Raw genomic sequence first — 12,627 nt, 5'->3', positions numbered from 1 at the left:
GTGTGTGTGTGTGTGTGTGTGTGTGTGTGTGTGTGTGTGTGTGTGTGTGTGTGTGTGTGTGTGTGTGTGTGTGTGTGTGTGTGAGTGAGTGTGTGTGTGCAGCAAATAAAGAGAGAGGGAGGGGGAGTAGCCAGCTTCTGTAAACAGGACTCAGTCACAGGCAACATTTCACTTTTCGGGCATAATACAAAAATAATAAACCTCAGATCCATCTCTTTAAAAAATAACGTCAGAAGATTTGCTGATAGATGTTGAGAAGGACGCTTTCTTGTAATAGTTTTTAGACAATGATGGTTTGTAATTCTGTTTTCAATAAACCTCCAATATTTGCTAATATGTGTCTGAATTTTACTATTCATATTACAAACACTAGCTTACTAGTTGATGAATGATTTTGTAGCAGTTTTACACTTTGTTAACCGAGTATAGCTTATTATATTTGCCTATATTCAAAAAGCAAATGTGTTTATTTTAAACAATCAGCAAACTTTTTATTCCTAAAATAATTTGTTCATCAAGTATCAGGTAAATATTAACAAAAAGGGCAAATAGAAAATACCTGTTATTGCTATTATTTTGAAAATGCAATGTGTTGAAATAGCCATTTTGGGTGGAAACAAGTTCAACGCTCTGTCCAAACGTAACAAATACACAATTTTATTCAATTGTTTAACGATGTACAAAACACAAAGGGTACAAATATCAAGGGGACTTATTTTACGTGCGCTAAACTTATATTGGCAAGGTGTGAGTTAGAGTCTGCTTTATATGGATGTTTCTGATAAGCTAGGCTATTTAGCTTAATATTTAGCTTACAGACATTATGATGGTAGCAGCAAACAAGTATTTCTATGTTATTTTATCTCATGTGCTTTATTGCTATTGCTCTTACTTTTAGATAGATAGATAGATAGATAGATAGGTACTTTATTGATCTATTGATTTTAATCAAGTGAGAGTAACAAGATACGGTATCATTATATCATAAAAATGTAAACGTTTCAAACCTCAAGAAGATTGTTTTTCCACACACTTTCTTAAAAGGGGTTTTTCAAAATGAACTAAGGGGTGAATGATACTGTAAAAAATGCATCTGTTTGAAGGGGCACTTTGTGTTTACCATTAGACTGTTTATGTATGACAGTTAGTTCCTTGTGTCTGTATTAATTGGCACTAGATGGTAGAACTGCATTATTTACAACTATACACTTATTTAACATGCAGTCAAATAGGCAGAATATTCAAATATGGGCAGCAGTGGTTTTTATCTTTTGTGATAACTAAGTTGTTTATTTCCAAACATCCAAGGTCATTTAGCTGAGATACTGAGCTCCTGTCAATTATTACACTTACCGTCTTCCAACAACTTTTTTTGCCCTCGTTGGCTGACGGGAACAACGTGACATTTCTTGCCAGATGTGTGTTGTGCAACAATCTGCATCAGTCCTCATGCTGTCCTCACCCAGCTAAAAACTCCAAGGTCCAACTCTAAAGTTAACCATCTGTCCGAAACGCAGGCAGTCCTCTCCGACTGGTCGCCAGGTAAGATGCAACCATTGTTCTCTGCTCCAGATTTTACACTTTTTGAAAGAATATCTGAATATTTGTCAAGGCTACAATCCAGGCTGGGAATGTAGAGTACCGTTGTTTATTTTCATACAAATAATAATAACTGTAAGAAAGTTTTAATTGTACTTTTGGCTTTTCTTTACCAGTATTCGTATGACCAATGATGGCACAGGATTAATTTCATGTTTCAGAGTTGCCTTCAAGACATATGTTTAATATCTTCATTCTTTATAATCAGAATTAGAATATAGTTTTTTCTAATGTTAAATTAACACAGAAGAAGTGCTTTTATTTTATTAGAGTTGTCTTGTTTAATTTTATTTACGCCTTATTGGTTTGAAGCCACTGGCTCTGCTGTTTTTTCCGTTCAAAATTCTGACTAATGACTAATTTAGGAGAATATTGACCAGCTACCTCATGACTCGAGGAGCTCTGATTTCCTCTTTTTCCTCAAGTAGGCAGTTCAAGAACTTATTTATTTTAACCGAATTTAAAAAAGAGACGGAGCGTCTTTCTTCCAGCAGCCGCGTATTGATTGAAGTTAATATTTCAGGTCACAAGGTGTGGGGTAGGATCATTGCAAACATAATGTGGTATCAGCTCATGAGTATTTTCTTTGTTCTTTTTATCACAGATTAGTAACTGATCATCACAAAATAAAGATGGGAGACTGGGGATTCCTGTCGACTTTGCTGGACAAGGTCCAGTCCCACTCCACGGTCATCGGGAAGATCTGGATGAGCGTCCTCTTCCTGTTCAGGATCATGGTCCTGGGAGCGGGCGCTGAGAACGTTTGGGGGGACGAGCAATCGGGCTTCCTCTGCAACACTCAGCAACCTGGTTGTGAGAACGTCTGCTACGACTGGATCTTCCCCATCTCGCACATTCGCTTCTGGGTCATGCAGATCATCTTCGTCTCAACGCCAACGCTGGTCTACCTGGGCCACGCCGTGCACGTCATCCACCAGGAGAATAAAATGAGGGAGCGCATGTTGAGCCCTGGGGGGTCCCAACTGAACAAAAGGCCCAAATACACGGACGACAAGGGGAAGGTGAAGATCAAGGGGAACCTTCTGGGGAGCTACCTCGCGCAACTGATCGTCAAGATCATCATCGAGAGCGCCTTCATTATTGGCCAGTACTACCTGTACGGCTTCATCATGGTGCCCATGTTCCCCTGCTCCAAGAAGCCCTGCCCCTTCACCGTGGAGTGCTACATGTCCCGCCCCACGGAGAAGACCATCTTCATCATCTTCATGCTGGTGGTGGCCTGCATCTCCCTGCTGCTCAACTTCATCGAGGTGTTCTACCTGCTCTGCACCAGGGTCAGGTGCGGCTCCAGGCATCACACTCACAAAATCACCTCAGCGGAAAACCCTGCCACCCTGTTGGGTCCAAAATGGCCGACCACAGCAGACGCACTGAGGGAGAACAAGATGAACATTGAGATGGAGAGCAGCCAGAGCATGGGGGGAAGTCTGGACGGAGCCAAAGAGGAGAAACGGCTGCTGAGTGGACATTAAAAAACATTACGATGCATTAAATACTTGTTTTATGTTTCTGGTTCCTTTTTCAGATACATCTAAAAGACTCAATATATTACATTAGGGTGTACACATCATGACACAACAACAACAACAACAACAACAACAACAACAACAACAACAACAACAACAACAACAAGGAAAAGCACGTTTAATGTGTAGTTAAGAAATGTTCTTGCTGAGTAAAGTCTGCTTAAATCTGTCCATCCATGTTTTGTAGGGGCACTTTGTTAGAATTTTACATATGTTTTTTATTATTTAACAGGAAATCTAATGATGGAAAGTCTGCAATTTTGATGATGTCTTTATGCTCTTAGATACCCACTTGTTAATCTGTTAGTGAGCAGAGTTTTGTCCTTGCCTAGTTTTGAATGTGTCCTGTAAGTTATTGCCATGTATCCAAACGAATAATTTGCTCACTGATAAACAATGATTATGATGTCTATGATTGTGGTGAAAAAGTATGTTTCCACTGTATGGCTGGAACATGTTTATGTGCTATGTTGTTTTTAATAAATTATTGAGGTTGGATTGAAGAAAAACTGTTTCCTGACTGAATAAATGATGTTCAGATGATAGGCTTCAAACACCTTTCTTTCAAAGATGACTGACACTTTTTAGTAACACTTTTAAGCTGGAAATATTTTTCATTACCGATGAGTAAAAGATATGTTTGAATTAATTGAGTACATTTTTTAAACCGGAAAAAGTAATAAAACATATCATCACCGCTTCCCAGAGCCCATGGTTCAAATCATAAAGACATATTCATTTAAATATATTATTAAATAAAAACTAACTTTTGAGAAGCTGAAACCAGTTTTGTCCTTATTAAAAACTACATTAATGATTAATCGATAAGCAAGATTTGAGTAAGCCGTTAATCATTGCAACTTTATGACAGTGTTCTTTTCCTTCGGAATAGGGTGCGTTCAACAGATCGATAAGTGAACCTCTGATTCAGAGAGAGGGTTTAATAAGTTCATGTAAGGATAAGGGCATTTACATAAGATGAACTGTGGGTCACACACTCACCTGCACTTTGCAATTCAATACAAAATCTCTCCAAGGACCATAACCCCTAACCATAACCCAAACACATTTTGGGGAGATTACAAGATACATTTGCTCCATTGGTTAAGAATTTCTGAAAATTAAGCAGAATGAACCATGAACCTCTTGATGCAATCTCAACCATCAATGAATGTGACAATCCTCACGTAGTATTTATTCAGGGTTAAACTGGATTTCATAAGTGTGTACACAAGTTCATGTCATTGCGTCCTTGCCCTTAAATCCCTGAGATTGTATCTGAAACAAAGTGCAGAAAAGGCATTTCTTTCATAGGCGTTTTTCAAACAGCATCATTATCAGAATGTGACCCTGATAATGGTAAACAATAACCTGGAAAAGCAGTAAAAAATTCCAAAGAACATTTTTTTTTTTATAGCGGTGCCAATCAATCATTAACCTTTACAATCTTGTCAGTTTTCCGCCAAAAAAAATGGTCCACTTTAAATCTATCATCTCCAGATGTCAGGACAACGTGTCGCTGTTGCGCAGTATCATCGAACCTAAAGTTCAAGGTACCACAGACACAGCTTTGCTTGGTTCACTGGGCTCTCCGTCAGACTTCTCCACAGCTGGTGAGCACTGTTTGTCCGCAGAGGCCTTTAAACTCAAAGGTAAGCTGGTACCATTCTTTTTTCCAACACAACATACAATATTGAATTAGTTCAAAAGTACCTTTAGTGATGTTGCTTTTGAATTAAACACAACAACATCTACCAAAATGTTATATTATGATGGGTATGAGTTTGTTTTTGACATTGGCAGTGTTGTAAGCATGTTAGCAAAAGTGGGTGTGTGAGTAAAGAGGAACTCATTAAACAAATATAATAACGAATTATTAATAATAAAATTCACTATTTTCTACATATTTCGACATTTTTCTCACGACTCTGAATTTTTTGCAAACAAAATTAAATGTTACCTTTGACCAATGGAGCCATCTTGTGTAATGAGGATACGTGTGCTTTTATTCTTGTGAACAATATCTATATATCTATCAGCGATTCAAAATCACAAAAACATCTGCGGAAGATAAATTCCTCTCCTATCAGGACTTCTGACCTCCTATAGCAAGACAACTTGAGATAAGTTGTTGTTATGCAATGGATGTTATCGATCCTTCTTTACCATGTGAACATACTACACTATAGATTAGGAGTTTTTACAACACGGGTTTATGTCTTTGAGCAAAAAAATACCTTGTGCTGTTGTTGATGTTTAACCTTCAAGTTAAATAATAATCAGAAAAAACTGCACCACGCCCGATGTGTTAAAAAAAAAAAGCTTCATCCTTTACCTTTGTGGTTTGAAATGCAGAATGAAATTGAATAAAAAGCATTTCACAAATGATGCATCTGTTCTCCAAAATATCATACTAGATTAATACCATGTACATTCTGTTTCACCTAACCATGATGTGCCAAATGATTTGGAAACCATTGAGCAAAAATAAAATGCCATTAATTAAAAATAATGCGTGTATAACCCTGTGGTTGAAATACACTTCAACATGTAACGTGTTTTTTCTTAACACATGCTAACTTGCTCCAAGTTTCATGAAAGTCAAGCCACTAGTTGTTTGTAAAAATGCTGCCAGACGACCAAATCTAACAAAAAAAACCTGACCTTTCTTGGCGGGTGTTCTTGGATTACTGAGTTTCCATCGGCCTCTATCTCCGGTTCACTGAATAGATGCTTTGTAAGACTATTTAAAGTTGTAGGGTCTGCATGTAATAAGTAAACGCTGATATTACTATGTAGGCTATATTTATATGGGCTAGGGTTACATTTCTCCTCTGTCTTTATCTGATAGAGTCTTCCGTTGTTAGATGTCTGCAATATCATTGTCCAGGCATCAATATCATAATCAATTCTTCTGTTTGCTCTCCTCACCAGATCAGAGACCATGGGAGAGTGGGGATTTCTGTCCTCTCTGCTGAATAAGGTCCAGTCCCACTCCACCGTCATCGGGAAGGTCTGGCTCACGGTGCTGTTCATCTTCAGGATCATGATCCTCGGAGCCGGAGCAGAGAAGGTCTCCTTTTGTTCATCAGTACTTTACTTTGAGACGTGTTTAACCCAACCGATGAATTACTTTTATGACACGTTAAGCTTTACGGTGAAATAACACTCTCTGCTGGCCGTATTAGGGTCCACAGTATGACAACTATATTTGCCTTAATTACAACCCTTATCAGCTTTTATAACAATACCAGGACTTGATGTAGCCTGTAGACTGTTCCGTGTTCATCGGATGAGATTTGATCCAATTTTTGATGAATTGTGGTATTTTCTAGGCATTATAAGCACTTTTTTATATCTTAAATTACAATGTTATACTAAAATGTTAGGTGCAATCATCTATCATCAATATATTTGTAAATGAACGGTGTATATAGCTTCTGTAACTCAATCCCTTTTCTGCTTAATTGTTACTTTTTCATTATTTTACCTTATCTGACGTTTCCAGTGGAAGTCCATAATGATGCAAATAGAGGATGATGGGAGATATGTGCAATAAATATGTAAAAAGCCTTCACATATGTCCACAAAATTAACATAGCACTCAGAGGACTGTATACTGCTGGATGTAGGTGGGTGGGAGGCGTGGATTTAAAAAGAAAATGCACCAAAAGTAACCTCAAGAGTGGCTGTCTGCCAGAAAGAAAGGATAAAGTGTCCTGTAAGGAGGACTCAAAAAAGAAAACATGATACGGTGACATAAAGGAAAACCTTTTGTGTGCTTTTGCTCCAAAAAGCATGCGTTTTTATTTTGTATCGCTACTGAGACATCCTGACTCCTCCTCTGTTGATAATAATATAAATGTATCTTCTGAATATTACAGGTGTGGGGTGACGAACAGTCCCAAATGATATGCAACACCAAACAGCCTGGTTGTAAGAACGTCTGCTACGACCACGCCTTCCCCATCTCACACATCAGATTCTGGGTCCTCCAGATCATCTTCATCTCATCACCGACGCTCATCTACCTCGGACACGTCCTGAATGTCATCCACAATGAAAACAAGCTGAGAGAACATATGAAGAACCACTCCACGAGCAAAATCGTGAAAGTTCCCAAGTACTCTGACGAAAGCGGCCATGTCCAGATTAAAGGCAACCTGCTGGGGAACTACATGACCTCCATCATTTTTAGAATCGTTTTGGAGGTAGGGTTCATTGTTGGGCAGTATTATCTGTACGGGTTCATCATGGACCCGAGAATAGTCTGCTCCCGAGCCCCCTGCCCCTTCACCGTGGAGTGCTACATGTCTCGCCCCACAGAGAAGACCATCTTCATTATCTTCATGCTCGTAGTGTCCTGCATCTCTGTCCTGCTCAACGTAATGGAGATCTTCTACCTGGCCTGTTTACGCTCAGCCAGACGAAAGTCTAAAAAAACAGTCGCGTCTACGGCCATCACTCTTCACCCGCGTCTAAATGGAGGCATTCTGATGAGTGACAAGATGAGCCTCCATGATGCCTGAATAATGCCATTTAAATTGTGTAAAAAATGTACACAGTTGCACAATTACTGAGAAATGTTTTTGACTGAAATTAGTCCAGTTATTTATTTATGTAATGCTTAAGAATTTCAGACACAAACGAGGCAACCTTTGAAAAGTGTACAGAAAGGGAGTATTTTGTTCCTTGCTGTTTTTTGTACTTTACACATTTCCGCTGGCTTAAAGCCATTTGGTTTAGCTTAAAGCTTTTTGTTGTTGCTCAGAAACGGTTTTAAGGGCTGTTTTTGCCATCTTACTTTTAAGTTTCTTCAAAAACGCAAAAATTGCAAGCCCAACTTGTAATATTTTAGTAACAAATCAATCTTCTTCCCCTGTTTTGTATTTGAATGTGATTGTATGTGCCTTGCGTTTGAGTATATTGTAAAAAGGAGTCAAACAATGTTTATTAAAATATTATTTTGTCAAAAACTGTATCTGAGTTTTTGACAATTATCACTGTTTTCATACATGTGCACAAATTTCTTTTTCGTAAAACTGAAATATTTTAAATAGAAAACAAACAAAAACAACAACAAAATCTTGAAAACCACTTTTAATAAAACAATTGCGAAATAAAGACAATATAGTCAGATGTAATATAAACTAATTTATTTTTCGCCAGATGGCCAGGACACCAAGTAATGGAAAATGTGGCTTAAACGCTGCTGGATGTGTAAATAGTCCATGTCAATTTCAAAGGTGATGACATGTCAATGTTGTGTACACACCTTGTGTTGGCTGCCCCCCAGTGGCAAAACAAATCAATACTTGGATGAAAACTACATTCACATGTCTCTCTTGTAGTGTTTTGGCTTTTATGCAACACTCACCTATAGTGTCAAAAAGAAATAGATTCAGTTGGAATAGGATTTTTTATATACACTGTAGATCTGCCGAATAATGCATCCACAAATTATGTAAAGTTATTTCAAAACATTTATGAATCAAAAGCGCTTATGAGGGTATATATTGGCCGTTTTTGTCTTAAAACAAACAAACAAAAACAGAATAACATAAGACCAAAATAAACCAAAATAAAAACAGATAACTAAAGGGTCTCTTCTAACATCTTTAAGGCGTCAATAATGTTAGATATACTCTTTTTTTTTTTTTTTCGCATTGAAAATGTGTTGCTTTTATATTTACACTGCATTGTATGTTCGATTCTGTAAACAAACCTAAAAATATTCTCATATTTGAGCTAAAATGTCTTGGTGCACATTGTCTTTTGGAATACATTTAACAAATGATGCTTTTAAATAGTGGTGGGGACACAATTGGACCCTTCTGAAAGTTGTCCGGACATGTACCCACTTTAAAGGACAACTATGCCATTAATGAACCCCATAAATAAGATTATATATATCGATTTTTAATGTGTTTTGCCCGTTTTGCCACTCTGCGCACACGCTCTTGCTGGGAAAGACCACTAGATGGCGCCATTTAAAACATCTGGTCCATCTGTGTGACGTAAACCTTACGTAAACCGACGACCCGCCCACGCAGCGACCTACGCAAACGATGGACGTAAACCAGCTTCCTCTTCCTTCTTCTAACAAAAAAAAAATAACAACAGCTGGAAGCAGCTAAAGATGGCCGCCATGATAGCCTCCGCCAACACGGCGGGGCTCAGCTCCCACAGGATGGAGGAGAAGAAGTTTGAGTACTTTTCCTCCATCAACTCCATGGCGAGGAAGATAATGCAGGAGAGGAAGACTATCGAAGAGAAACACGGCCCTACATGGGAGAAAATGACGCATCAGGAGCAGGACAGCGCCATCGATAATGAGATGATGGATCCTCAGATCCGAGCCCGATACGCCATGCACAGAGTAGACCGTGAAGAAGTGCTCTGTTACCCCAAACTTCTCATTCAGACGGGCCAGAAGATTGTTCACTTCGGAGAGGAGGTGATATAATAACATTTTTCTTATGTTTAATGTGTTTTTAAGTGTTTTTCCAGGTCACAATAGCCAGTGTTGTCATGGTTGCTAACTAGCCACGTAGCCGTTGAAATATGCAGGTTAACGTCATAGTGGCTAATGACGTAACGTAGCATAGCTACCAAATGATTGTAATCGCAACTTTAAGAAGGGATAACTATATAAAATGAGGCGTAAATGTGGAACAATACTCAATGTTAGGTAGAAATACACTACCCTCACATAATAAGTTGTCGAAAACAGGTTCGCTAAGAAAATATGTGTCTCTGTTTAAGGCTAACAACATAAATAATGTATGCAAGTCGTTGTTCTAAACATAGAATGAGACATTACTATATAATGAAGGAAAGTCAGTGAGTGTTGGCAATATAACTATCCTGTTGTTAGTTGTCAACAGCCCTGTACAACCAACACATTCACTGCCAATTTCATTTTACAAAGATGTGTACAAATAATAATAACAATTGTTTGTTTACAGGAAAACTGGACTTGTATATATAAGTTATTGTGTTGTTAGTGTTTTTTTTTTAATTGTTTAACATCCTTGTGTACCTTTTTATAGTCCTGTCTATTATTCTTTATTTGCCCAGCTTTGTTCCTGGCTGTCATGTCTATATTATTTAAGTAAATTGACAGCAATGCAACACAAAAAGAAATTCCTTGTACGTTCACACATATTAGGTTAATAAAGATGATTCTGATTTTGTGTTTCTTAGGATATGACCTGGCAAGATGAGCATTCTGCCCCTTTCTCGTGGGAAACAAAGGTAAGAATATTTAGTTAAAGTTTGAGTCTGCCGCTGGTGGCTTGTTGAAGAAATGTGGCTCAATATTAACCCTGCAACTTAATATGTTGGTCTTTATTGTTTTGATTGTGTAGTTTAAGTTCCTTCGAATCGTTTCCAATGTATCCTCTTCCAATCTGTTTTGTCTGACCAATAATAACAAAAAAACCTCTAATATTAGGTTTACAATTACACAATACTATAAATGATCAAACTTTTACTTTTAAAAACGTTTTACTTTTAGATATAGGTATTCTTTGGCATTGTAGTTTGATAGTTTACTTAAATGTTTACCCATCATAATGTCCAGCTATTAACTCGTTATTTCAAGACTTACGGTTTGTAATAACGAGTTGATCTCTGCGGTGCATTATCTAAATACATGTCCTTTTTACTGTCTAAAATGTGCAAGTAGTTTTGCGCTCAAGTCCTGAGATATTGTTGCTTCCATCTTTCAGAGCCAGTTGGACTTCAGCTTGACGTCTGGCCCAGCAGAACAGGGAGTCTCAGTCTCTCAGGCCGAATCAAAGCCTGCGAAGGTTCCTCATTCCAACCAGATCAGCAAGAGTACTCCAGGAACTAAGGTATGTTGAGAGGAGTGCCCTGTAGCTGGTTGGACAAAAAACACTTCATTCATCAAAAGGTTATATGTAGTTTAAGACTTGGCTTTCAAATGCGTCGCATCCAAATCTCACAGGTAGATTATTCTTAAAAATCAAGAGTTGGTCTGATTTGTCAAAGCATCTTTCACACATTGGAAGGGACAGAATCCTTGGCCAGGACTCTCTTGAAAAAGAGATGTTTAATCTCAATGAGACCTATCCTGGTTCAATAAAGGTAAAATACAAATGCAATTGATCAAACTGAGGAGGTATGGTTGGTGTTATGAAGTAGATCTCAACATCCCTCTTTACACACAAAGTAAAAAAAACCAAGCTTAGTTATTAAGGTGTTTCAATGGTTTACTCATAACAAAAATATTTGGAGCAACATGCTAAGGCCACGTTTACACGGAGACGAAACGGGTTGTATCCGCTACAGTTCTCTATCGTATGGACGGTTCGTTCACACGAGGCCCTAACGGAACCGCGGAAACGGAGCCCTCAAACGATAACGGCTCCCAAGGTGGATAGATCTGCGGACGAAACGCTCTGGGGGGGCCAAACGGCTCCGTGTGTACGCCCTATACGATCATTTCCTGATAACGATGACGCCATAGCCCCCACCTCTGCTGCTCACCCCCGCGTCATTGCTGATGTGTTTCGCCAACAACAACAACAATGGCGGATCACAGGGTTGCTTTCGTGCTCCAGACGCTACTGACCATGCAACAGATGTTAGTGCAAAATCTACAGCTTTGTTGTATTTTGTGGCGGAAGTACAGCGCCACTCACAGGCCCGGCATATGTACTACAGCGTCTCCAGCGGTCTCGTGTAAACGGACACGGTTATTGAGCCGATTCCGTGTGGACGGAAGACTTTTTTGATATCGACTAAGGTTCGTTTTCGTCTCCGTGTGAACGGGGCCTTAGTTTCAAAGCGTTTTGGTCACAAACAAACACTCCCCTTGCCTCTTGATAAACCTTCACCTTGAATTAAATCACGACAATGATGCCAAGAGTTTTACTGGAGAGAGCAAAGCATTGCATGATTGAATAAATACAGACGCTAAACTCTGGAATGTTTGACTCATACCTGTTGTTATTATTATTGTGTGATTGTGAAGGTGACTGTCAGCGAGGCCCGGAGGCCAGAGGAGGAGTCGTCTTTCTGGAAGATCAGCGCCGAGAGGTCCAGACTGGAGGGAGAGATGGCCGACTTCCAGTCTCTGACCCCCAGCCAGATCAAGTCCCTGGAGAAAGGAGAGAAATCCTTGCCCTCGTACCTCCGACTGGTGAGCACTGAAATGTAGAACTGTTTCTCACTCTCTGATGGCGTTTTCAATTCAATCAACAGCTGCCAAAACATTTTTCTTTTTTTTTTACATTTGGCACAAGTACAGCATTTTCTGGTCTGCATAGTTTCAAACAAACAACAGATTGAAAGCGAGTCCCACCCAAACTCTTGCCTTATCGAGCTGTGTGTTCTGGGATAGTCTGGCCTGAAGCTGAGAACTCTGGCATCTGTGCAGCCTCCACAAGTGTCGGAGAAACAGTTGGTGAATGCATCAGATTAGCAGTCAAAAACAGATCTGTAGATTGTTTGT

At 39.0% G+C, this 12,627-nt stretch overlaps 3 protein-coding genes across 3 annotated transcripts; all 3 read left to right on the top strand.

Annotated features, from left to right (window-relative positions):
• The first annotated feature begins 1,456 nt into the window (after positions 1–1,456).
• LOC104960855 (gap junction Cx32.2 protein) lies at positions 1,457–3,096 on the top strand. Its single transcript, XM_010789029.1, has 2 exons — positions 1,457–1,542; positions 2,204–3,096. Exon 2 carries the CDS (start codon positions 2,232–2,234, stop codon positions 3,090–3,092), a length of 861 nt encoding a protein of 286 aa, XP_010787331.1. The 5' UTR covers positions 1,457–1,542; positions 2,204–2,231; the 3' UTR covers positions 3,093–3,096.
• Positions 3,097–4,709: 1,613 nt separating this feature from the next.
• LOC104960854 (gap junction Cx32.2 protein-like) lies at positions 4,710–8,078 on the top strand. The gene is made up of 3 exons (XM_010789028.1): positions 4,710–4,798; positions 6,081–6,219; positions 7,031–8,078. Exons 2-3 carry the CDS (start codon positions 6,091–6,093, stop codon positions 7,673–7,675), a joined length of 774 nt encoding a protein of 257 aa, XP_010787330.1. The 5' UTR covers positions 4,710–4,798; positions 6,081–6,090; the 3' UTR covers positions 7,676–8,078.
• A 1,151-nt stretch (positions 8,079–9,229) lies between these two features.
• On the top strand, positions 9,230–12,351 carry LOC104960853 (uncharacterized protein C1orf198 homolog). The gene is made up of 4 exons (XM_010789027.1): positions 9,230–9,603; positions 10,353–10,403; positions 10,880–11,005; positions 12,148–12,351. The coding sequence occupies exons 1-4, from the start codon at positions 9,286–9,288 to the stop codon at positions 12,331–12,333; spliced, it is 681 nt and encodes a 226-aa protein (XP_010787329.1). The 5' UTR covers positions 9,230–9,285; the 3' UTR covers positions 12,334–12,351.
• Positions 12,352–12,627: the final 276 nt, after the last annotated feature.

This window comes from Notothenia coriiceps, unplaced genomic scaffold (assembly GCF_000735185.1).
Source record: "Notothenia coriiceps isolate Sejong01 unplaced genomic scaffold, NC01 NC01_scaffold00032459, whole genome shotgun sequence".
NCBI classification, from domain to species: domain Eukaryota; kingdom Metazoa; phylum Chordata; class Actinopteri; order Perciformes; family Nototheniidae; genus Notothenia; species Notothenia coriiceps.
The sequence above is the reverse complement of the archived record's forward strand: the minus strand, read 5'-3'. Positions and strand labels throughout refer to the sequence as shown.